This window comes from Saimiri boliviensis, chromosome 10 (genome assembly GCF_048565385.1).
Source record: "Saimiri boliviensis isolate mSaiBol1 chromosome 10, mSaiBol1.pri, whole genome shotgun sequence".
Taxonomy (NCBI): domain Eukaryota; kingdom Metazoa; phylum Chordata; class Mammalia; order Primates; family Cebidae; genus Saimiri; species Saimiri boliviensis.
The window spans coordinates 29,025,406-29,051,713 of record NC_133458.1 but is presented as its reverse complement, the minus strand read 5'-3'; the positions used below and the strand labels follow the sequence as shown (position 1 = coordinate 29,051,713).

The 26,308-nt window shown below is 50.0% G+C and overlaps 1 protein-coding gene and 1 long non-coding RNA gene across 5 annotated transcripts in view; one reads left to right on the top strand and one right to left on the bottom strand.

Moving 5' to 3' along the window:
* The window catches only part of LOC141580043 (uncharacterized), a 48,976-nt gene extending 40,260 nt beyond the window's left edge, over positions 1–8,716 (bottom strand). The window contains exon 1 of the long non-coding RNA XR_012512034.1: positions 8,628–8,716. This is a non-coding gene — a long non-coding RNA (uncharacterized LOC141580043). The remainder of the gene's footprint in view (positions 1–8,627) is intronic.
* LOC104652133 (uncharacterized) overlaps positions 1–15,573 on the top strand; it is a 43,187-nt gene extending 27,614 nt beyond the window's left edge. Inside the window, exons 2-4 of one of the 4 annotated variants that reach the window (XR_012512033.1) lie at positions 12,257–12,437; positions 12,604–13,608; positions 14,298–15,573. Coding sequence is in view for 2 of the 4 variants with exons in the window: in XM_039472933.2 (XP_039328867.2) it covers positions 12,647–13,094; positions 13,474–13,559 (534 nt within the window). In the remaining 2 variants the exon portion in view is untranslated. Of the gene's footprint in view, positions 1–8,356; positions 8,704–12,256; positions 13,609–14,297 lie in introns of all 4 variants that reach the window. The other 3 variants (XR_005580308.2, XM_074379103.1, XM_039472933.2) reach the window with 3 other exon arrangements.
* The last annotated feature ends 10,735 nt before the right edge of the window (positions 15,574–26,308 follow it).

Below are 26,308 nucleotides of genomic sequence, written 5' to 3'. Positions count from 1 at the left end.
GCTTTGTTGAAGTATACTTTATAAACAATAAAAGCTACTCACTTTAGGTATACAGTTTGATGAATTTTGGTAATTGCATGCTATATGTTTCATTTTTAAAACTACAATCTTGATATAGAGCTATTCCATCTCACTAAAAAATTTCTTCACACCAGCTGGGCACAGTGGCTCATGCCTATAAGCCCAGCGCTTTGGGAGGCCAAGGCAGCTGGATCATCCGAGGTCAGGAGTTTGAGACTAGCCAACATGGTGAAAAGCCATCTCTACTAACAATACAAAAATTAGCTGTACATGGTGGTGGGCACCTGTAATCCCAGCTACTCAGGAGGCTCAGGCAGGAGAATCACTTGAACCCAGGAGGCAGATGTTGCAGTGAGCTGAGATCATACCATTGCACTCCAGCCTGGGTGACAAGAGCAAAACTATCTCAAAAAAATTTTTTCTCTTCATACCCCTTTGTAGTTGATAATCTCTCCAGATTCCTGGCCTCAAACCACCACTGATCTTCTTCCTGTTGCTATGGTTTCACACTTTTTAAAAGTCCACATAAATTGATTCATACAAGACGTAGTATTTTATGTCTGGCATCTTTCACTTAGCATGTTTTTGAGATCCCTCCATGATGATGCATCTATCACTGGAGCTTTAGAAGTAGAATTTGCTTCCTTAAGGCATCAAGTCTGATTGCCTAATATCGTCCTACTTACTGTAAAATGTGAGAATTTACAATGGAATTATTCCATGCTCCCTCATCCTTTGTGCCACTGTTGTCATATATTTTACTTCTATATATGTTGTATACCCAACGACATGATGTTATTATTTTTAACAGTTTTCTTTAAAATACTTTTCAAAAAGGGCAGGGCACAGTGGCTCACACCTGTAATCCCAGCACTCTAGGAGGCCAAGGCAGGTGGATCACCTGAGGTCAAGAGGTCGAGACCAGCTTGACCAACATGGTGAAAACCATTCACTACTAAAAATACAAAAATTAGCCAGGTATGGTGCCAGATGCCTGTATTCCCAGCTACTTGGGAGGTTAAGGCAGGAGAATCTCTTGAACCTGGGAGGTGAAGGTTGTGGTGAGCCAAGATCATGCCACTGCACTCCAGCCTAGGAGACAGAGCGAGACTCAGTCTCAAAAATAATAATAATCATTTAAAAAAGAAAAGAGACAATTGTGTATTTACCCATATGTATATTTTCTAATGTTCTTTCTTCTTCCTGCAGACCACAGTTTCCATCTAGTAACAGTTCCATTCGGCTTCAAAAAGTTCCTTTATCATTTTTTGTATGCATATGTGCTGACAATGAACTCTCTTAGCTTTTATTTTATTTTACTTTTTGAAACTGTATTCCCTCATTTTTGAAGCACATATTCACTGGCTATAGAACTCTGTGTTGACAAGGTTTTTTCTTTCTTTTAGCATGTTAAGGATGTTGTTCCATAGTCTCATCATCATCATTGTTTCTTATGAGAAGTCAGCTGTCACTTGTAGTGCTTAATGTGTCCTCCTTGCCCTCTCCCCACCTCTGGAGTTTTTAAGATTTTTCTCTTGTGTTTTAGTTTTGGGGAGTTTGATTATGATGTGGCTAGCATGTTTTTCTCTGCATTGACCCTTGTTGGAGTTCCCTGAGTTTCTTAGATCTGCAGATTGATGTTTTTCACCAAATGTGGGAGAATTTTCAGCCCTTACAAAACCATCAGTTCTCTTGAGACTTATTCACTACCACAAGGAAAGTATGGGGGAAACTGGCCCCATGATTCAGTTATCTCCCACTGGGTCCCTCCTTTAACATGTAGGAATTATGGGAGCTATAATTCAAGATGAGATTTGGGTGGGGACACAGCCAAACCATATCAATAACTTATATTTTTTCATGGGTCAGTGGGTCTCTGCTCATTTTAAATATTTTTTTCTATGGTCTTCAGATTGGATCATTTCTGTTGATCTCTTTTCAAGGTTACTGGCCCTTTCTTTTGCAGACTCCAATCTGATATTGTTTATCCAGTGAATTTTTAATATTAGATCTCATAGTGTTCAGTTCTAGAATTTACATTTGGATGTTTTTTATAGTTTCCAATTTCCTGCTAAAATTCCTACATTTGCTCACTCGTTATGTATATCTTTTTCTTTTAAATCCCTGACCATATTTATAATAGCTATTTAAGAGTCTCTATCTACTAATTCTAACATCTCTGTTATTTGGGGGCCTGTTTCTATTGGCTTACAATGAACAATTATGGGACTATTTTGCTTATCATGGGCCACATTTTCCTGCTTCTTCTCAGGTCTAAAAATGTTTTTTTGTATGCCTGACATTATGGATGATATATTGTAAGGAATCCAGTTTATATTTTCTTTCTTTAAAAGGTATTGAGTTTTGTTCTGGTACACATTAAATTACAGGTGGATCATCTTGATCCTGCCAGACTAGATTTTTTTTTCTTTGCTATGTGTTTTTTCCTTGGTCCTGGAATATGGCACCTACTCTAGGGCATGGTTGTTACTCCTAAGGTGTGGTCTTTCTGAGACGACTCTGGATACCTGAAGGGCTCACTGAGGTTTTACTATTCTTTGCTGGACTGGAACTTTGTCTCGGGGCCCTGCATGAACTGTGGTAACCCTGTTCAGCTCTCAGCTCACAGCAGCCACTCTCTGCTGGGCTTTGTGAAGTCTTTTCCTGTGCATAGCAACCCAGCCCTTAGCCAATCACCCATGAGGAACCCCTGTAGATGCTACACTTTCCTGCTCACAGTTCTAGAGGCTGGAAGTGCCAAATGAAGTTGTCTCTCTGTGGGTCCAGATTTCCTCTTAGAAGGACACCAGTCAGATTAGATTAGGGCCCACCCTGACAGTCTCATTTTTTAACTTAATAACCTTTTTCCAGGTCTTAATTCCAACTATAGTCCCATCTGAGTGACTTGGGGTGAGAGCTTCAACATATGTATTTTGGTTCAGCCCACAACAACCCCAAGTTCCAGCCATTTCAGCAGCCCTGCAATGATTTCTGCCATCTAGAAAGTGCTGTGGGTAGAAACGTGAGGCGAATGCAGGCCTCACCTCATGTTTTCCTCTTCTCTCAACAATTACAGTCCTTCAATGCAATGCTGTGCTGTGTGAAAAACAAAAACCAACACCAATTCCTGTCCTGCGCTGCCTGTTACCCAGTGACTGGAAACAGTTATTCTGTATGTTTTGTTGTTCATGTCACGAGGGCGAGTCCAGTCCTGGTGATTCTAACATGACCAGCAGTGAAAGCCCAATTGCAACTTTTACCTTCTCTGCCCCAGCTCCCAATGCCAAGTGGACTTTCCACACCGTGAGTTCAAGTTTTCTTTGCCTCGTGCCACAGTCATGCTGTGGCACCCAGAAAATGGTTGGTACCCACTGGCCTCACTTGCCTCAAGTCTCCCCCAGCAGTATGCCTCAGTCTCCCCATTCTACAGACCTTGCATCCGGATTGGGTGAAAAACACCTTCCCCTTCACTTTTCTCATTGCTTTTCCTCCTTTGGCTTTATTTATTGCCCTAGAAAGAAGAAAGTCAAATTGCTACTGGAGGTAGTTCTGATGGGGAGATAGGCAGAGTGACAGGGGCAGGGACAGAAGAAGACAGAGACCTAGAGAGGGAAATCCAAAGGAAAACAGTGAGGCAGGAGGAGAGGAGAGGCAGAAGAGGGTGGGAGAGGCAGCAGGTGGCTTTTCTTCAGGGCTTCATGTGGGCCTGTGCTCTGGGCCCCAAGTCTGGGTACAACCTTTGCAGAGACAGAACCATGACCTCCCATCTATTCCCCTGAAGATGTGCCAGAGTCCAGGGGCCTGGCTAGCTAATAGTAGAGACAACCTGAAGGTGGGTTTGTCCCCTGACTGTGGGTAGAAGGAAGTCAGAAGTAACTTTCCAGGGCCTGTTATATACTTGTCCAGCAGCTGCCCACGGCCGAGTCTGGAACTGTAACCTAGGAAGCTGTGTGGGTCACCGGAGGCCTTCTCACCAGCCCAGATGAGGTCACTGTGTGGTGCTGAGGGCCTGGAGAGTGAATTCCTCCTTCAGAGCAGGCTGCCTTCTGAACGGAGTGGAAAACCAGCCCAGACCCTCTGCTCCCCTCTCCCTGTCCCTAGACACTCTTCAGACCAGTGCTTCTGCTTGCATCTGTTTGAGCCAGCTCCCAGCTACCTGCCCATGCCCTTGCCCAAGTTAGGAGCCCCCAGAACATCTCTAAGGGTTTCTCCAGGGGGGTCCAACAGCAAGCACAGCTCCAGGGGACACTCCCAGATGCCATAGCATAGCTCCTGGGAACACTCCTAGATGCCACAGCACACCTCCCAGGGACACTCCCAGATGCCACAGCACAGCTCCCGGGGACACTCCCAGATGCCACAGCAGAGCTCCCGGGACACCCCTAGATGCCACAGCACATTCCCCAGGGATACTCCCAGATGCCACAGCAGAGCTCCCGGGACACCCCTAGATGCCACAGCACAGCCCCCGGGGACACTCCCAGATGCCACAGCACAGCTCCCGGGACACCCCTAGATGCCACAGCACAGCCCCCGGGGACACTCCCAGATGCCACAGCACAGCCCCCGGGACACCCCTAGATGCCACAGCACAGCTCCCGGGACACCTCCAGATACCACAGCACAGCTCCCGGGGACACTTCTAGATGCCACAGCACAGTTCCCAGGGATACTCCTAGATGCCACAGCACAGCCCCAGGGGACACTCCTAGATGCCACAGCACAGCTCCCGGGGATACTTCTAGATGCCACAGCACAGTTCCCAGAGATACTCCTAGATGCCACAGTACAGCCCCCGGGGACACCCCTAGATGCCACAGCACAGCTCCCGGGACACCTCTAGATACCACAGCACAGCTCTGCACAGCTCCCGGGGACACTCCCAGATGCCACAGCACAGCTCCCGGGGACACTCCCAGATGCCACAGCACAGCTCCCCGGGACACGCCTAGATGCCACAGCACAGCCCCCGGGACACTCCTAGGGTGCCACAGTACAGCTCCTGGGGACACTCCTAGGGTGCGATGTGTTCACCAGCTGTGCCACTCTGTGTTGCCTCTTGCTCCCTGCAAGTTCAGGGGATGATGCCTCCAGACCTGGTCTTCACTTGCAATGGGGAAAGAATTCTCTCTGCACATGTGAATATTTGACCTTTGAGAAAAGTTCTTTTTCCTTGAGGTCAGATCCCCCCACTGAAGGACGACAGCTTTCAGATTTTGAGGCCCTTCCCTTACCTCACAGTCCAAATTCCCAGATATAGCAAGTTCAGATGGGTGGAGTGGGAGTGGGAGGTTGGATTCCTATTAGCATCAGAAAGAAACCAGGAAACTCTAGAATTATTAATAGAATGGAATTCTATAAACAGCCATATGTCTATTCATACACCATTCAGGGTATACAATAGTTATTTTTATCTAAATTATTTCCTGAACAAGACTAAGACTCAGATGTTAAATTAAACAACTGTTACTCTATTTAGTTTCATTTTATGGCTAATGAAACTATGAAGACAATAAGAACTTACAATAGATCCAGAAAATATTATTACTGAGCTGATAAAAAGAGTATAAATAGTGGCCTACAAATTAATGAGTAAAACTTGAATAAGAAATATTTCTGTTTTGCCGGACACAGTGGCTCATACCTGTAATCTCAGCACTTTGGGAGGCCAAGGTGGGCGGATCACTTGAGCCCAGGAGTTTGAGACTAGCCTGAGAAACATGGCAAAATCCCATCTCTACCAAAAATGCAAAAATTAGCTGGGTGTGGTGGTGTGTGCCTGTAGTCCCAGCTACTCAGGAGGCTGAGGTGGGAGAATTGCTTGAGCCCAGGGGGTTAAGGCTGCAATGAACAGAAATCATGCCACTGCACTCCAGCCTGGGTGACAGAGTGAGACTCGGTCTCAAAAAAAAAAAAGATAAAAAGAGAAATATTTGTTTTACCATGAACTAAGGACAATAAACACTAAATGGAGTAAATTAACAGGGACAGCTTGTCCTCACGCAGGTGATAAATCAAATCAAGAAATGTGAAACCAAAATGAAGAAAGATATAAAAAGTCATTCACCAGGTGGTAAAGTCACAATATTATAATGCCTATTGTGTAACAGGAGCTGTAGTATACAATAGTAGATGGGATGCCCATTTGAAGAGAGAAGGTCATTTGAGGTCATAGCAATTGCAACAGGAACACAGAGACTTTAAAGGGAGATCTCAGTTACTGCTGGCAAAACCCACTGCCACTCATGAGGGCCCAAGAGCAGTAAGAGTCAACCTCTGTGAGTGGCAGCAACGTGGCTCTTAGAATAAGACACAGGTCCAAAATCAGCATTTGTGATGAGGCCTCACCCTTTGGGAGGCCAAGGTGAGAGGATCACATAAGGTCAGGAGTTTGAGACCAGCCTGACCAACATGGAGAAACCTCATCTCTACTAAAAATATAAAAATTAGCTGGGTGTGGTGGTGGGCACCTGTAATCCCAGCTGCTCAGGAAGCTGAGGCTGGAGAATCGCTTGAACCTGGGAGGCGGAGGTTGCTGTGAGCCAAGGTGCCACTGCACTCCAGCCTGGGTGATAGAGTGAGACTCCTCAAAAAAAAAAAAAAAAGACTCAGCAGCAGCAGCAATGGACAGAAAGCACCCAGATTAGAACTGGGGTCCAGTGCCCCTGCTCTGCCTCTGTCCCTTGGTGGAGAAGGATGAGCTGTTTAAGATCAGTTTCCCACAGACACTGACAAATCACCTGCCTTCTGTTGACCTGAATCTTAGAATACTCGCAGACCCTGAATCCAGAGATGATCTCCAGTTTCCTGCTTCTAGTCCTTCTGTCTTACTTTCCTCCTTCCTCCCTCCCTTCAGCCCTCTCTCTCGCCTCCTTTCCTTCCTCCCCTCTTCCTTTCCGTCCTTCCTCCCCTCCTCCTTTCTTTCCATACTTCCTTATTTCATTCCATCAACACTAACTATAGGTACAGGGCATATAGCAGCTAACAAGATGACACTTCTGTCTTCATGGATTTATAGTCCAGTGGGACAGACATTAAACAAACAAAACAATCACAGTGGTACCTATATATTTGCAAAAGGAGATTAAGTGCTAGGAAGAAGTACAGGGTGCTATGCAAAGGACTAACAGGGTGGATTGAATTTGGATGCCGGGAAGGTCTCTCAGGGGGAGTGATAATTAAGCTCCCTGTGGCAGGCTGCGTGGGAGTTATCCAGGCCGAGAGGGAGGGAGGGTGCTCCTGGCAGAGGGGACAGCAAGGGCAAAGGCCCCGAGGCAAGGGGCTGGAAGGAAGCCAGTGTGGCCAAAGCACTGGGAGACAGGGAAAGACTGACACAGGAGGAGCCGGGGAGTCGGCAGGTGATCGAGAATGATTTAATTTTAAGAGCGGCAGGAAATGATTTAAGGGTTTTTTACGCAGTGGAGGAGCTTAAGCAGATTTGCACTAAAAAGTTAGAGCGACTCAGAAGGCTGAAGAAGCAGCAGGAGGATCCTTGAGCCCAGGAGTTGGAGTCCAGGCGGGGTAGCACAGGGAGACCTCCCCCCATCTTTAAAAAAGAGAATTTAAAAAGTTATTGTGGATGCAGAGGAGCGCATGGGTTAGTGGGGCAAGTGTGTGTTTGGAGTGACCAGGAAGAATGCCACTGTGGCTAACGAGATCTCGAGGGCACGGTGGTCTTCTACGGGACACGGCAGGAGGGTGACAGGAGACACGTGGGTAGATTCAGAAGACATTTCGGAGTTGGACCCTGAGACTTTTGAGAAACGGAGGGTGAGGAAGTGGAGGTGGCCGCGGTGGCAGGAGCAGCCAGGAGGATGGCGGCTCCCTTCACTGAGGTAGGGGCACCTCCTTTTTTGTGTCTGAAACTCTCCTGTTTTACAATTAAGGAGCGTTAGCGCTGGCCTTTGAGACAGACGCACTGAACCACCCGGGCAGCAACGTCACCCGGGCAGCGGGCACAGTTGGGACTCAACTCAAGGGCTCTACCTGTGCCAGCTGTCCAGCCCTCGATGGCGCTCGGCCGCCTGACCTCCGCTCGGACTTCCCAGCTGAGCAGGGAGCCGCGTCGGTCCGGACTCTGGAGGCCCCGCCCCGCCCAGGCCCCCCGCGCTCCCTCGGCGGCGCCTCCTTCCCAGGCGGGCGGGGCTCCTGCCGGTCCGTCCCTCAGGCTGCCCGCTGAGCCCCGCCACTCGGCCAGGCAGGGACAGAGCCAGGGGGGCTCAGCCTGGAGGGCGGCGGAGTGTGCAGGGCGCAGCGAGGCCCCCAAGCTGGCACGCCTGCTTCCTCGGCCAGCGTCTACGGCTGCCTCCCTCTGTCCCTTTTCTGCCCTTCACAGATCATCGTCATTATCAAGTCCTACACTTGGAGCGCAGAAAGCCACCCCGTACGTGGCGGGTCTCCCACATCTGTTTATTCCGCCGGACCGCAGGCCGCGTGTGACCCAGCCACCTCGCTGTTCTGTGGGCTGCCCTCCGCCCTCGCCGCCGGGACCCCCCTCCCTGCCTCCCAGACGACCTGTGCTTCATTCCTTCCTGCCTCTGACATCCTCATAAATGTGCTGCCTCGTCTCCTACGTCCGTCCTTCGGGGTCCGCCCCCACCCATTACCTCTCGGCAGCACTGCGAAGCCTCTGTTTTCTCCCCGACCTGCAGCAGCCTCTCCCTCCTCCGGTCAATTTCACAGGTGTTTCCCAAAACCTTCAGACACTGCCCATTGCCTGTAGGGGAAGTGCAGGCTCTTCCGCCTGGTGCGGACCAGCAAGCTTTGCCTGAACTTCCTTTCCCACCTTTTCTTCTCACTTCCGCTTCCTGTGCCTACAAACCGGCCCCTCTGTGTATGTCTGGGCCTTGAGCCTTGGCTTCCGCCATTCTCAGTCCTCCTCCTCGTCTCAGAAATTAAAACCCCTCCCGTCCTTCCCAGCTCAATATGACCTCCCTGTCTCTTCCCCTTCAGCCTTTCCAGGCTGGAGAGTCTCCTTCCCAGGGCCTTGCAGCTCTGGGACCCTCCTCCCATCCCCATGGCTGCTGATTTTGCCCCATGGTTATTTGTGCTGGTGCCATGGGAAGAAGCTGCCCAGGAAAAAGATCAGGCTCTAAGAGAGGCTGATGCTCTCTCTTGCTGCAGGATGTTTAGTTGGAGGGGCTCCAGGCACCCAGGGAGAAATGTCCACACTTCCCTTCTAATCTGGAGGCTCCTGGAAGGGAGGGTCTATGGTGGGCTTGTCTCTACACCCCCAGCTCCCAGCACAGGGTGAGGCATGCGCAGGCACTCAGTGATGTCTGCCAAGCAAACAACTGAGGGCCAGATGTAGGGCCCAGAGGCAGGAGCTACTGGGGTTCAGGGAAAGGGATTAAGGTACCAAGGGAAGTTCCAGGAAAGAGAGATGGATCTATCTCCACTCAGCAGGCAGGGAAAAGAAGGAGGAGGGTAGATGGTGAAGACTTTCTGAGAGGGGAGGAAGGAATTTCTGGAGGAGGGGTGGGAGGTAAGCTGGGACTGCACCTGGGCTTGGGAGGAGGGACAGTGCAGGCATCTGGTGGTCCTGTCTGTGCAGAGGGTGCCAGGCAGAAGGGCAGGGGGCACAGGGTGGGGCACACATTAGAGCCAGAAGGAGATCCAATCTCCCACCCTGAGCTCTGTGTGATCTTAGGTACTGGTCAGGGTCCCTCGCCCCGTCCGCTCTGCGATGGAGTGGCCTGAGGAAAGTCCTTTTCAGAACCTGGTCCAAAAGCCTGCATGGGAGGAAAGCAGGAGAGGGAAGCCGAAGACCTCTGTCTGTGTGCCAGCTCATGTTTTGTGCTTGCCAAGTCCCAGGAGGGATACTGGGAAGGTGGGGATCTCAGCCAAGTACACAGCTTATTCCCGGAGGGGCAAGGGGCCCCCATCGGGAGGTTGGGCTGGTGGCGTGGGTAGCAGGGGGTCTGAGAGGCTTTTGGAGGCAAAACCTGAGGACTGATCTGAAACAGGGGCAGGGGGAGGAATCACAGTCAGCAGAGAAGAGCGAGCCTGTGAGGTGTGTGGCTTCATCCACTGTCCTTGAACAGAGGTGATTGCCAAGGGGACAGGCTAGGACTGAAATCAGCTCTGGCTTACGGGGCCAGCCACAGTGTCAGGTCAGGGAGAGGGGGCCCCTTTCTCCCATTTGCACAAAGGCTCTGCTGGGGCCCGTGAGGCCCTGCTTTGGTCCCGTCTTTGCTCTCCCCAACTCCCCTTCCCTCCTTTGCCCCTCCTCCTCCCCTTCCTTCTATTTCACAGGTTCAATGCCTGTTCCTCCTCCCGACTCCCACTTTCGTGAAATGTAGTGAGTTCGGAGGAAAGGCTCCATCTCAGCCATTTCACCTCAAGAGGAAGATGTTTCCCATCTGTTTCCTGTTACCTTTGCAAGGAAAGCTTCCTCTCTGTTAAGTGGAGTGGGAAGGAGCAGTTTGGAGGGGTGAGAGTTGGGGGTTTCCTATGACCCCCTTGTCACTTACAAGGAGACACCTTTCTAACATGAATGCCCAGACCCCTGGGTGGAGTGGTCGGCCAGAAAAGCTCTTGAGGTTTGCTGGTTTGGGAGGAAAGGCTATAAATTCTGTTTACAACAAGCAACGGCTTCTGCAGCAGGAGGACCCACACATGAGCTGGGCTCTGTTAATGACTCATTCTTTGTGTTTGCCAAGCACATTCTCACCCTTGGGTTCATTTCATCTGTGAGTTTATTCAGTAAATATTTATTAAGCACCTACTATGTGCCATACCCACCTCTAGGCACAGAAAATGTAGCAACAATGAGAATAGGTGAGGTCCTGACTCATGGCAACAAATTGTAAAATAGAATGTCTGGTTGTGACAAGACCGTGAAGTCTAGCCAAGCAGGTGAGGGCATAGAGAATGAGGACACACAGGCGTGCACGCATATGTGTAAAGACATTTATTGTAAGGAATTGGCTCATGCAAATATGGAGGCTGACAAGTCCCAAGAGCTTCTAGGCTTAAGACCCAAGAAGGGTTGATGTTCAGTTCAAGTCTGAAGACTGGAAAAAAAAAGTAATGTCCCAGCTCGAAGACAGCCAGGCAGAGAGAATTCTCTCTTACTCAGCCTTTCTGCTCTGTTCAGGCCTTCGGCTGATTGGGCGAAGCCCATTCACATTAGGGAGGGTGATATGGTTTGGTTCTGTATCCCACCCAAATCTTATCTCAAATTGTAATCCGCACATCTCTAGGGAGAGACCTGGTGGGAGGTAATGGAATATGGGGTGGTCTTCCCCATGCTGTTCTCGTGATAGGGAGGGAGTTCTCAGAGGTCCAATGGTTTTATAAGGCAGTTTTCCCTTCTCTCTCTCTCTCTCTCTCTCTCTCTCTCTCTCTCTCTCTCCTGCCACCATGTAACACATGCCTGCTTCCCCTTCCACCATGATTGTAAGTTTCCTGAGGCCTCCCCAGTCATGTGGAACTGTGAGTTAATTAAACCTCCTTTGTGTATAAGTTACCAGTCTCAGGTTGTATCTTTATAGCAGTGAGAAAACAGACTAATACAGAGGGCCATCTGTTTTATACAGTCTACTGATTCAAATGTTAACCCCATCCAAAAACACCCTCAAAGACACACCCAGAAAAACATTTGACCAAATACCTGGGCACCCTGTGGCCAAGTCAAGTTGACACCTAGAATTCACCATCACAGCGCCTCTGAGAAGGTGTCACTTTGAGAAGAAACCTAGTGAGCAGTGGGGGTGAGCCATGAAGGAGAGTCATGGGGATCTATAGGAGAAGAGCACTCTGCCAGTGGTGACAGCAAGTGCAAAGGCCCTGAGGCAGAGGCATGGTTGGCTATGCGAGGCCCAGCAGGGTGGCCAGTGTGTCTGGAGGGGAGTGAACATGATGGGTGGAGAGGGCAACATGGTTTGAGAGGCAGCAGAGGGTGGGGTCTGGTTGGGGTGCACGCAAGATTATGCCTGACTTTATCATCCATGGTAGGGTTGTGGATTTTATTCTGAGTCAGATGGGAAGGTGGGAGGGAGGCTTTAAGCAGAGGTGAGACTGATCCGACATTGTATTTATTCATTTTCATTTTTTTTTTTTTAGAGATGGGATCTCACTCTGTCACCCAAGCAGGAGTGCAGTGGTGTGGCTGTGGCTCACAGCAGCCTTGAACTCCCTGCCTCAAGCCATTCCCCCCTCCTCAGCCTCCCGAATAGATAGGACTACAGCTGCATGCCACCATAACCAGCGAATTTATTTTAATTTTTTGCAGAGACAGGGCCTACCATGTTGTCCAAGCTGGTCTCGAGTTCCTTGCCTCAAGAGATCTGCCTGCCTCAGCCTCTGGAGTCGCTGGAGTTACAGGCGTGAAGACGCTGTTTGAAAGGGGTCACTCTGCTGTGTGGCGATGAGACTGTGAGGAGCAGGCTGGGAAAGGGGAGAGCTGTTTCCAGGTAAGAGGCAGTGGCTGCTGGAGCAGGTGAGAAGCCAGTTAGAGTCTTTTCAGAGACATAACAGTGTTTGTTGATGAAAGAGAGGTAAAGTGACGGGAAGGAGTCAGGGAGGACTCTGAGGTTTTTGCCCTAAAGCTGGAAATGGGACTTTCATTTCCTGATGTAGGAACAGGTGAGATCCCACAGGGAAAGCCTGCAGCACCGGAGACATGGAAGTGCCGGCCGTACAGATTCAGAAGAGGAGAAGCCTTGGAAGAGGAGGCCCCTGGGGTGCCGAGGGGAAAGTGCCCTCCATGGGAGCAGGCCCCTGTGTCAGTGCCGGGGCCTGCCATGCTTGCTGCTGTGCTCACCAGCCCTGCCTGGATCTTTGGCCTACGTGGCTCAGCTCAAGCCCACCAGGAGGGTGTCCCCACCCCACCGCCACCAGTGTCGTCCCTGTGTTAGTTCTGGCCTGGGCTGCAGCAAGGAAGGTGGGGCAGGAGGGAGTCAGGGACTGGAGTTCCAAGAGATTTCATGGGAACCATGCTGGTGGGGGTGGGACCCGGCAACCCCAGGAGCAGCCAGCACGGAAAGCTGCCATGGGCAAGTCTCCATTCCGTGGAAGACAGCAGTCCCCACTCAAGGTGTGCGTGGCTGCTGCCCCAGAGCTGCTGCCAGGTACGTGCCCCAGGTCCCAAGATGAGCACCTAAGAAGGGAAGGCCTGCTCCACGGGCAAGAAAGGGATTTTCTCCTCGTACTCCCGAGAGTGACCCAGGCCCACCCACAGGGAGGGAGGTGGACGCCTCCCTCAGGTCTCTCAGGTCTCTCTGTCCGCGAGTTCTCCACTGCAGCTTGCTCTGCAGCCACCCCCCCCATCCATGGCTACACACCCCACATTCTGGTCTCTTCCCTGGACCAGACTACAGAGCAGGGCCACTGTCTCCACTGCCTCCAGCTGGCCCCTGCTGACAAGCCCCTGTTGTATCAGGTTGGGAGCCTGGGGAAGGCATGGGGGCCCTTCTCCAGCAGGTCCTGATACCTCCTCGACACTTTCAGGAAAAGCAAGAGATAAACCATCGCATCCTGAGCTCTGCAGGGAACCAGAGGCGGACACCATTCATTCTGCAAACCTGCAGGGTTGACCCTTCCAGGACCTCCTCACCTCCTCCAGGGCTGCAGCCTCTAAGGCAGGTAAGACTGAGGCCGGGCTGGCTCAGGAACCTCTGTGTAGCATTGCTGACCTCACGTTACGGAAGCAGGAGGCCACTGGGAGATGCGGGGCTTAGCTGTCATCTTGGAGAAGTGGCTTATTTGAAATGGGCAGGAGCAATTTAATCAGGCTGAGCTGGCCTGGCCCTGAGACCCCTGCCTTCTCCATATCAGCAGCATCTGCTGAAAGCAGAGCGGAGCCCACGCCTGCAGGTTCAAAGATGTCTGTCCCCAAAGTCTCCACCAGGGATGGCATCTTCTTCTTGGGGTACTTAGCATTTGGGGACTCTGGGAGGATACCCCCGTGGGAACTGGGTGTGCTGACACTGTGGGACCACGGAAGGACCAAGGCCCCAGAAAGACCCTGGGTCAGACCACCCAAATGAAGCCCAGGCACAGCGGGAGGCTCTGAGGAGGCGCAGGACGCAGGGAGCAGAACGGGGAAAATGAAGGGGAGCCGCAGGTTCAAACTGTCCCTTCCCAGGATTGCGTGACAGCTCGCGACAGCTCAGCCACTTCTTTTTCATAAGAAGGAGGTCGTAACTTTGGGAGGTGGAGGTGATTACAGCTGGGATGCTAGCCGCCCGCCTCCTGCCTCCAGGGCTCTCAGCTCTCTCTTCTCCCCAGGCCTCTTTTCTTGCTCTCCTCCGCACTGCCTCTCCTCCCTGCAGGTCCTGGTTCCGCCTCCTTGACTTGGTCTTTCTGGTGCCAGCTGAGCCCTGGAAGGGCCACAGCCTCCCCTCCAGCCCCTCTGCCACGGGGTGGCTGCTGTCTCCTTTGGATCTTTTTGCGGTCTGGGCTTGCTGTTCCTCTCAACAGTAGTCAGGAAGCCCTTACCCCAAAAAGTATCTGCGGGAGGCCTCGTCCACAGGGGAGGTCACCCCAAGGGTTCCAGGTGAGTCACAGCAAACCCAAGGACAGTGAGTGGTACTGGGGGTCTCCTGACTCTCCCTTAGACTTGCTGGGTGACCTTAAGTCCAGCACTGAGCCTCTCCGGGCCTCAGTTATGCCACTCTTTTCATCATTTACCAGTGGGCAGTGTCAAATGAGAGACTCCACAGGTACGAAAAATAAAGGAGTGGCTCAGTTACAAGCCAGGCAAAACCGCTTTGGTGGATGAAGGCCACACGGCTCTCCCAGTGTTCTGTCCTCTGTATACAGATGATCTCCTTCTAAGATCCTTTTGGGAATGACCCCTCCCACACCATAGACACTTCTGAGTGGGTTGTCACTAAGAGGCCCTGTCGAGTCTGACCCGCAGACTTAACTGAGCGACAGATGAAAAACATACACTGACACAGGCTTGTCTGTCAGCACGGCCAGGGCTCCGCTACCACAGCCAACAGCTGCCTCCGTCAGCCGGTGATACTCAGTTTTATTTATTTAGTACAGATTAAATAATAAAAGTCTTAAGTAAACACCATTAGAGGGTTATTAACATTTCTGACCCCCAGTAGAGAGCAGTTTCATCCATGAATGTTCAAAGGTTGGTCTTAGGACTACATGAGTAAATAATCTATTGAGATAAATGCCTTTACATTCCTTTGTTATTTGTTCTAAGCTATTAGTTCAAGGTAAAAGGATTAGGCTGCCTTCAACCACAACTCCCTCTCAAGGCTTTTGCAAAACCTTCCAGCCTTCTAAGAAGGTTTACGTCTATTTTACAATTTTTCCTACCACCTTGACGGATCTCCTACGAGGTCCTGCCCTCTTCTGCCCACTGGGTGGATACAAGAATTGAAACCTGTGAAGGATATGAGATTGGGAACAAAATAATTGATGCTGATTGATCCCAGCAGCTGTATGGCGAGATGATGATGAACTTCCGCTGCCTGCGTCACTGGCCTGCCTAATGTCTGCCCTGCCCTTGCCTGGATCTTCAGCTGCACCCTTCATCCTGTGAACCATCCCCAAATCCTTCAAATAAAGGCATTGATTGCTTGTTAAGAGTGAATAATATTGCTTACTGAGGATGCAGCGACCTCTAGAGATAGGAGGTGGAATTGCACACCACAGAAAAGAGGAAGGACTGAATTACTGTGCCTAGGGGAGGTCCCACGGGTGTCAGCCCCAGGGGATGGGAGACTGATGGGGGACAGAGCTGAGAGTAGGGGTCATATATAAGAGTTCAGTTGGGGCCTAAGGAAACTTCCCCAAAGGTGAGAACCATGCTGGGATGAAGGACAGAGGAGGACCTATATGATATGGAGAGATTTGAAATATAGCTAAGTGGAATTTTCACCTCTGGATGCCCCCGTAATCCCAGCACTTTGGGAAGCCGAGGTGGATAGATCACTTGAGGTCAGGAGTTCAAGACCAGCCTGGCCAACATGGTGAAACAGGACTCTTGCTAAAAATACAAAAATTAGCTGGGCATAACGGTGCACGTCTGTAATCCCAGCTACTGGGGAGGCTGAGGCAGGAGAATCACTTGAACCCGAGAGACAGTGGTTGCAATAAGCTGAGATCGTGCCACTGCACTCCAACCTGGGTGACAGAGCTAGACTCCATTTCAATAAATAATTAAAGGGGGCTGAAAACGGGTTGTGCCAATTACAGGTGGTTTAGATTCCCTGTTCCTCCTCCTCATGCCGGGTAGCTGGGTGATCAACACTGCAGCCACAGTGAGGCGACAGCAGGTCGGGGATGACCCATGCAGACATCCATCTCATTGTCCACCACTGACAATGAGATGGATGACCAGGCTCCCAAGTGCCATGGTGCTCTCCGACCAGGATATGGCCAGGGCCAGGGACCCTCCTTATCTGGAATCCTCCCACTCAGCCCTGGGGTGGCCACTTGTGCCAAGACAGCCCAAGTTGAGGGGTATGGCGTCAGGCATCCACAAGCCCTTTATGGCTGCAGAGCCACAGCCCTCAAGAAACAAGGCCCCTGGAAGATTCCTTCCCCATGCAGAAGCTGCAGGAGGCCATTTTAAGGCAATATGTGAGCTGCCGTGTCGCCCACACTGAGTTCAGAGGTGCTAAAGGATCCTGAGTGGGGCTGGAGGTTTGCTGTGGAGGTTCAGGAAGAAAGACCCGGTTTATGGCTCCAGGAACAGTCACTGCAGGTGTGTGAGGCAAGCAGAGCTCCTACCAGGTGACAGCCAGACAGCAGTGGGAGAACAAACGATGGCGATGAGCAACACTGCAGGGCTAAATAATGCCTGTGACCACGGAAGCTCCTGCCCCTGATGCTACCCGGACCCTCCCTATCCCACCCAGCTGCAAAGCAGCTCTTCCTTTGCCACCTGCTGCCAGCATGTGGGTGGGAATGTGTGTGCAGCTCAAGGGTGGCATCGTGTGGTCGCAGTGGGGTAGTGCACCTCACAGCTTCCAAAGAGCTTCATTGTGTGGAGTCACTCAAGGAATTTTGAGTCTATGTGCTAGATTCTGTGCTGGGACTGCAAGTCCTGCAGATCTTTCCTAACAGAATCAGAGTTTCTGCGAGGAGCAGTCCCGAGGAGTGCAGAGCCTGAAAAGGGAAGGGGAGAAGAGAAGGAGAGGTAAAGGGAGGGTTGCCGGAGCCTCTTAGTGAGCGTGTCTACAGCACCTTTCAAAGGTGGGCACCTTTCAAAGTGGGTTCTGGGTCCACATCCCGGGCATTTGATGACTTAGCCTTTGCTTGAACCTCTCAAATTGCAACTCAAATCCCTGCCACTCTAGGGAACCTATTCCCACCAGAGGGAGAGGGACCTGGGAGAGGCAATATTCCAAAAAGTCTCCTGATCCCAGTGCTAATGGAAAGAACCCAGACTTCAGAATCAGTCCAATCTGGATTCAAATCTAGGTTGTCCCTGCACCAGCTGTGTGACCTCGGGAAAGTCTTTAGCCCTCTCTGTGCTTCTGTAAAACAGGGATAATAATGCCCGCCTGACAGTGTGGTGGGTCCTAGTCAGTGAAATAATGTCAGGACAATGGCTGGTCCCTACCGTAGAAAGCAAGGGTCCCGACTCTGTGCCCGGGGATCAGCTCTGGGGGGCATCTGCTTGGTTGCTCAAATGCGGCTGTCCTTCCACAGCTGTGTAAATGTGTCTGGCGTTTGGCAATCAGTTGTTTGAAATCAGCCATGGCGTTTTGCCCCCTACTTTACTCCCAAGCAGGCTCCTCACCTGCCAAGAGCCTGCGGATGTGTGCTGAGGGCTGAGGGCGCCATGGCGAGGAGCAGCTGCCAGACCTGGAGTGAGCAGTGGGAGAAACTGGACTTCAGAATAATCAGATCTGGATCTGAATCTCAGGTCCTCCCTGCACTGGCGTGTGGTCTCCAGAGAGGTCTTACGGGCAGGAAGGACCTGGGCCCTGTGGGCTGAGAGGCTTGGGGAAGCCATGGGGGATCCGGGTCCCCTCAGCTCTCTCCGAGAACTGGCAGCAGTGTCAGAACTCAAGAGCTGGAGAGGCTCAGGCCGGAGGGACTGTCCTGATCTGCAGGCCATCATGGCCTTTCAGGGAGGTAGGCAGGAGATGGAGAGGTGGCACAAAAGTGACAAAGGAAAGGCAGGAATGAAAGGGAAGAAAGTTGGGGGAGTGTGGAAGGCAAAATGAGAAGTTTCTCCGAGTGGCTGATGTCACCCTCTCTGACTGTTCAAGGTGCCAGCAGGGGCACCTTGGCAAGGTGTCCCCTCTCCCAGGAAGCTGAGACCCAGGAATGGATCCAAGCTGGGCCACATGGAGGGAGTGGCCTGAACTGGTCTCCATCCTGCTCTGGGCCTGGGTTTCTGCATTTGTGAAATGAGAGGAATGTGCTGGATCAGATACAATCCCCTCTTCTGCCAGGCCCACCCCACACTTGGTAGGAAAGCAAGGACTGGGACCCCAACAGCTGTCCTTGAGAGTGGGAGCCACTGAGGGCACAGGAAGGAGTTTTCTGGGGAGGCAGGCGAGGAAGCAGGCAGGATGGGAATGCCAGGCTCTTGGGGGAAGGAACCAGATAAATTACCAGCAAGGAAAACCTATAGGTTTCCCCAAAGTACAATTTGAATAGAAATGTCAAATGCACCTGGAGTTATTACACCCTGTAATCCTAATGACATATAATCCTATACACCAACAGGATAATATCACGAGTGTGTGCAGCAACACTGCCACGTGGTAATCCCGCCTACCTCCCTGGATGATCTTCCACATCCGGCAGAGCCCACACAGCCCTCTTTGTTCTTCCCAGAGGTGGCCTCTTCGGGCTGGACCTGGGGGAGGTGACAAGGGAAGTGAAAGTCAAAGAGCCCAAAGAATGAAGCTGGCATGCTGCTAGTCGGGGGATGGACAGGTGTCGTCTGGTGCTTTCACTTTTCACCTAACCTGAATGCCTCCTAAGTCCCCTGGAAGTTGCCAACCCCACATCAGCCTCTGTGTTCAGGATCCTCTTCTCTCCTCCCCCTATCTCCATCCCTAACCCTTTCCTTCTCTCTCATTCTTCCTTCCCCATTTCCTTCCCTTTTTTCCCCAGCATCTGTGCTCTGTTCTACCAGGAGCACTCTCAGAGACATGGTTTGTTCTCTTGAAGTAGGAACACCCGCTAGGATTCATGTGCACCCATCCTGTCCATCTGTGCTCCTTCGCTGCCAGACCTGGAGCCAGGGAAGGTGGCAGTGGACTTTTGCCTGAGGCAGCGGCAGTGTGATTGGTGGTCTGTGGTCCGGGGGCATTTGGCATAGGGCACAGAACTTTCAGGCCAGTGCACCAGCCCAAAACAGAGCCCTGGTTTGTTTTATCTACCGTATGGCCCATGCTGGTCCCCATGACCTAAGCCTTGTTTGCTGTGAGACAGGGAATCTCTTTCTAGGCTCCTTTTAAGGAGGTGAGATTTTTCAGGTCAAAGTTCCAGGGTCATTCACACAATCCAGGAATCTCCTCCCAAACTCCATACTCCTATGCTCACCCCTCCCAGGCAGTGATTCTTGAAGTATGAATTGCTTCAAGACCAGCAACTCAGCACTACCAAGGCTCCTATTAGAAATGCAAATTCTGCTGGGTGTGGTAGCTCACACCTGTAATTCCAGCACTTTGAGAGGCTGAGGCAGGCAGATCACTTGAGGCCAGGAGTTTGAAACCAGCCTGGCCAACGTGGTGCAACCCCATCGCTACTAAATACAAAAATTAGCTGGGCATGGTGGCGCACACCTGTAATCCCAGCTGCTCGGGGGGCTGAGGCAGGAGAATCACTTGAACCCAGGAGGCAGAGGTACAGTGAGCTGAGATTGCACCACTGCACTCCAGCCTCCAGCCTTTGCAATAGAGCAAAACTCCATCTCAAAATAAATGAATAAAAAAGCAAATTCTTAGGTCACAGTGCCAAGAGTGGCTGGAGACATCTTGTATCACTTCAGGAGAACCAATATACATGTCCCTTTCCCTAACTCTACATTTAGTGACAGTCACACTGGGGGGCTTCAAATCAACCATGGCGGGAGTGTTTACACTAGGGAACATTACAAATCAGTGCTCATTTTTCTTTCTGAGAGCCCATTGCTAAACAGTTCCCAGCACACCACCGGCCCCTACCCAGACCTACTGAATCAGAGCCCTGAAGTTGGAGCCCCACGATCTGTGTTTTAACAAGCTTTCCAGGTGATTCTGATGCACACTCAAGTTTAAGAATCGCTGTCGCATGGGCCAGCTCTAGTGGAATCATAAGAATGAAAGGAAGGTGGGGGTGACCAAGGAGTAGAATTTTACAAGGAAACTTTGGAAATGGTAAAGAAAGAAGAGGGGAAGTAAACCAGGGCTTGGAAAACTCCTCTAGGCAGAGGGGCAAGCAGGCACTTGCCAGGAGATCCCCCTGGAGGGAGATGAGACCTGCAGCCCCAGGGAATGGAAGGAGGAGAGGGAATCTCCTGAGTAGATTGGATGCAGCCTACGTCAAATAGGTCATTTTTCCATTATCGGGATATGTCAATTACTGAGAAATGAGATCAGAAGGGCGCAGAATAATTGGCCGGAAAAATGCTTCTTTGGGTGCATATTTCCGTAACAAACAAAAACACATTTACGAATAGTTGCAGATGGGGTCTCTCATTCAGTCGCCCAGGCTGGAATTCAGTGGCACAATCATGGCTCACTGCAGCCTCAAACTCCTGGGCTCAGGCAATCCTCCTGCCTCAGCCTTCCTAGTAGCTGGGACTGCAGGTGCACACCACCATGCCTGGCTAATTTTTGTGTTTTTTTGTAAAGACAGTGTCTTACTATGTTGGCCAGTTGGTTTTGAATTTCTGGGCTCAAAGGATCCTCCCACCTCAGCCTCTCAAAGTGCTTGGATTACAGGTGTGAGCCACCATGTCTAGCCATGAGCATTTCATTGAAGCTACAAGGAAGAGAAATCCTACGAAGTGTTTCTCAGGGAAGGGATGAAGATGGAAAATCAGGTGCCCCCAAACTTTTTACACAAGGGGCCAGTTCGCTGTCCCTCAGACCGTTGGAGGGCCACCACATACTGTGCTTCTCTCACTGACCACCAATGAAAGAGGTGCCCCTTCCTGAAGTGCGGTGGGGGGCCGAATAAATGGCCTCAGGGGGCCGTAGTTTGGGGACGCTTGATGGAAAATAATAGTAAATGCTTGTTTCTACTCATGTGAATGTGTGCAAAATGCCTCTGGAATTTTCTTTCTTTTTTTCAGCTGTAAAATGTTTCAAACATTTAAAATGTTTATAGACATTTAAAATATATAAACATTTAAACATTTAAAATATATATAGACAAGGAGCTATATAACAAAAGCTTTATACCCACCACCAGAAGTAGCAAGTGATACCATTTTGCCACATTTATGTCAGATCATTTTTTAAAAGAAACAAGACAGGCCAGACACAGTGGCTCATGCCTCAAATCCCAGCACATTGGGGAGCTGAGGCAGGAGGATTGCTTAAGTCTAGGAGTTTAAGGCCAGCCTGGGCAACACAGAAAGATCCCATCCCTACAAAAAACAGAAAATGAGTGGAGTGTGGTGGTTCACACTTGTGGTCCCAGCTACTCAGGCGGCTGAGGTGGAAGGATTGCTTGAGACTGGGAGGCTGAGGCTGCAGTGAGCCATGATTGTGCTGCTACGCTCCAGCCTAGGCAACAAAGTGAGACCCTGTCAAGAAAGAGAAAGAAAGAAAGAGAGAAAGAGAAAGAAAGGAAGGAAGGAAGGAAGGAAGGAAAAGGAAGGAAGGGAAGGAAGGAAGAAAGAAGAAAGAAAGAAAGACAAACTTACAGACACAGTTGAAGTCTTTGTGCCCCTTTCCTTCCTCCAGCTGTCCTGACATTGGTAGGTATTCTCACACTGGTGCTCATACTTTACCATATATGTATTACTCATAATTACAGCTAACAATGCTTTGAGTGCTTCTTAATTTACGTAAGTGATGTCACACTAAACCTACCATTCTGGAACTTACTTTTTTTTTTCAGCCAGCATTGTGTTTCCAAGATCGATCCATGTTGATGCATGAAGGTCTAGCTATTCATTTTTACTGCAGAATAACATGAAACTGTACAAAGATACCACAATCCACCCACTCACCTACTGACAGGCATTAAGTTGTTTCTAGTTTTCCACCATCACAAATGATTCTGCAGTGGACATCTTTGAATACGCCTCTGTAGGGTAGACCCCTACAAGGGGTGTTGCTGGGCCGCAGGGAGGATGCATTCCAGTTATTAGACACGCTGTCAATTTGCTAGCTTGGCTGAGCCAGTTCACACTTGTGCCAGCAGCAGACAAAAATCATAGGAAATGTTATTTATTCAGTGTACTCTTGGATTGGGCTCTCTCCTAAACACAAAACCAATTATCGGGATTTTTTCTAGCTCCTTCCCGATCTTTGTTCCCCTAATTCTACTTTCCCTTAAAGGCTTAAATCTTTAGCCATGAATTCTTCTACAGCTAGGGTTCTCCAGAGTCTACCCTAGTGGCCCAGAAGAAATGACTGGAATGTGTGTTACAGAATGGAGTAGGGTGTGTGTGTGTGTGTGTGTGTGTGTGTGTGTGTGTGTGTGTGTGTGTCTGTGTTTACAGCTTTGTACTAAAACCAACAAGAAAGAACTGGAAGGACAAGGCTTCCCACAGCATCTTTTAAATGATGCATCAAATCCAGGAAAAAGAGGTAACCATTACATTGTGACCCAGAATCCACTCTCAAGCTGTAGGTCCTTTCTATTAGTTGTGGGACAAGGGGGAGTTGTCCCCGGAAATTATCCTGTGGCTCCATCTTCCCTGCTCCTTAACCCCACCAGACTCCAGATACTTCTCTGAGCCGTGTAAACCCAGAGGCGAGGGAAAGAGGTGCTCTGTGCAGAGGAGGGGCAGCCCCATGTGTTCATCTGGGGTAAAGGGCTGACTTGGCCCCAGACCTAAGAGCTCTCTCTCCATGCCAAAGACTGCTCCCACATCTGGGCCTGTGGGGTTGGGAGAGCTGCCAAAATCCTAGACTGGGCAGTGACCATGGAGAGCATAGATCTTGGCCACTGAGCTGATCCCTCAGCCCCAGGACCATAAAGAATTTGTCTGGAATTCCTTTCCTCATAGGCCCTGAAGCAGGAGACTCCAAGGCCTCTGAAATTGACTTGAGAAAAGGGGATGGGGGGATAGGGATTAAAGGGACTGCCACAAAGTTGCCTGGCTCAAACCAGAGACACTTCAATAGGCAGGAATCTGAAGTGAACGAAAAAGTCCAATTCACAATTAAGTGAAAGTAGGGAGGGCCCTGACCCAAAGACTACTTTTGTGGTTTTTGTTTGTTTGGTTTTGGGTTTTTTTGTTTTGTTTTGTTTTGGTTTTGTTTTTTGAGATAGGGTCTCACTCTGTCACCCAGGCTGGAGTGCATTGCTGCAATCACTGCTCACTGCAGCCTCCACCTCTGAGGCTCAAGCAATCCTCTTGCCTCAACCTCCCCAGTAGCAGGGACCACAGGCACACACCACCACACCTGGCTAATTTTTAAATTTTTTTGTAGAGACAGGGTCTTGCTATGTCACCCAGGCTGGTCTCAAACTCCTGGGCTCAAGCAATCCTCCTGCCTTGGCCTCCCCAAGTGCTGGGATTACAAAGTGAGCCACTACTTACCCTTCTCTTTCCAACAGAAAGACTATGTTTGGATGGGATTTCTCCCCCAGCAAACACTTGAAGTGTGACCTGCAGGAGCCGTTTGTTTGGAGGGGGGCGTTTGTCCTTTATCAAAAAGATAAAACCTGATTAGGTATGAGGTTCTCACCTGTAATCCCAGAACTTTGGGAGGCTGAGGCAGGAGGATTGTTTGTGGCCAGGAGTTTAAGACCAACCTGGACAACATAGGGAGACTCTGTCTCAACACAAAAAATTAAATATTAGCTGAGCATGGTGGTGCACACCTGTAGTCCCAGCTACTTGGGAGGCTGAAGTGGGAGGATCTCTTGAGTCCAGGAGAACTAGGCCACAGTGAGCCATGATCACACCACTGCACTTCAGCCTGGGCAACAGAGTGAGACCATATCCCAAAAAGAAAAAGACAAAGTGAGAATCTCAGCGTCCTCGTTCCACAGCGTCCTTTTGGCCAAAACAGTCTGCCTTTTGGGGAACAGGTGGCTTGCTTCAGCAAGAGGTGGCTCCCAGGGCGATTCACCAAGGGACCTCACCTCTGAGCCCCTGCTCACCATCCAATGAGGATGCGTGTAGGTGACGTCACTGCGTCTTGTTGCCCGGCCCAGCCTGGGAGATGGGACAGCTGGGGAAAAGAGCCAGTGGAAGTGCTGGATGCCATGACCCAAGTTGGTAAAAAAGCGGTGGAGGGCCAATGAGTCAGCAGCAAGTTTAAGCAAGGAACCATTGCACCATGGGGTGTTTCTCAAATTCTTGTCTACTTTTAGAAAAAGTACGCAATGACATTCAGTGGGCATCTTGATTCTGAAATAGCTACAGAAAATGCAAAAAATGCAGTGGGTGAAGATGTGCCCGCATTAACCTCTTTTCTAAAACAGCAGTTGATAGTGGTGCTGCGTGTCCTTAAGCAAATCTTTTAGCCTGCTTGTTTCTTAGTTTCCTCATCTGTGACGTGAGGGGAATGTGTGAATACCTCCAGAGATTCCTTCAGTCTAACATTCTGTGATTTGATGATTGATACTACACTCACATTCTCAATACTCAGGCTGTGTTTACCCAGTGCCAAGACCACTAGCTTATTCAGTGAGTACGAACAAAATGTTCTTCCAGTCTCCTCTTTGGCATGCTGTAAAGAAAACAGCGAGTTCATTGGCACCATTTTTCATTTCACAACTGGTTGCACTGTTCATCTTGACGAGTGCTTCTCCAGTGGTGGCGTCCTGACATGCTGAATGCCTGGAGCACTTAGGAGGTGTGTCCTAGGCAGTTGGCCATGGGTAATGAACTGTTGAGGTTCTCAAATGGTTGCTGACTTTTTAAAAAATCAATTAGAGCAGATTCAATATAGTCCTATAATAATGCCCCTGCCACTCAATTGATTTCTGATATCCCTCCCTGAAAGGAAGAAATGGTGGAGTTATCGTTGCCAGACAGAGACAGCCTGTAGCCCTGACCCTGTTGGATGCCTATGGGAGGTGTCACAGGCCATGCATGTGACTGTCACCCGTCATCTGCACCATGGCGTTTGAGAATGACTGATGGAAACCCCTGAGACATGGTCGGACATCAAGGCACAGGAGACTCAGGCCCTGGAGCCATCTGGGCCAGCATCCTATGACGCAGGTGCAAGCCAGAAAGAGAGCATTCAACAGAGTACAGAACGAAGGGCCTGTTCATTATGCCTGTCTCTTGGTACAAAAGGAATGATTTTACCATAATCTGTTCATAGCTGGGGAAGGAAAAGGAGCGTGAAATAGCGTCTATTAATCATGTAGGGGCCAAGCTCAGTGCCAGACACTCATGGCAGGTTTGAGTGTTGCTTGCCATGTACTTTATTCTCGGCTGTCCAGGGGGACTACACTTCCTCTTTCTTGTGGTTTGTAAAGAGTCATGTAAAATTCTGGCCAATGGGTTGTGGGTAGAAGTGATATGTGCCAACTCAATACCAGGGCATTTTGCTGATAGTTTTAGACCCTCCAGAGCTCCCTCGCCCTTGAGCATGGGAACCGGCAACAGTCTGATGGCTCCTCCACCATCAGCCTGAGTCCCAGCATACTCGGGAACCGAGCCCCCGGGTGAGCTGTGAGGCATGTGCATTACACGTGAGGACAGAGTAAAACTGTTGTTGTAAGCCACCAATGTTTTGAGGTGCCTATAACTGCAGCACAACCTAATTTTGTGCTGACTGATGCAATGTTTTATATAATATGGTAGCGTAGTAGAAAAATGTAAGCTTTAGAGTTTACAATGCTGGGCATGGTGTCTCATGCCTGTAATCCCAGCACTTTAGGAGGCCAGGGTGGGAGGATAGTTTGAGCCTAGGAGTTTGAGACCAGCGTGAACAATGTAGTGAGACTCCATTCTATTTTACTTCTTAAAAAGAAATAAAATAACAATCTTTAAAATGGAGTTTAAAAGACATGAGCTAAGATCTGAACAGTCACTGGCTGTGAGCAAATCTGTTAGCTTCTCTGAGTTTGTTTCTTCATCTATAAAATGACATGATGTTTTTATTAGGTTTGGAAATAATATTTAAAAATATCTAGCACAGGATTTGGCACATAGTAGATGTTCAGTTATAACAATTTTAATTTCATGTATTCCTCAGAATAATGGTAGGAGTAAAGAGAGAGC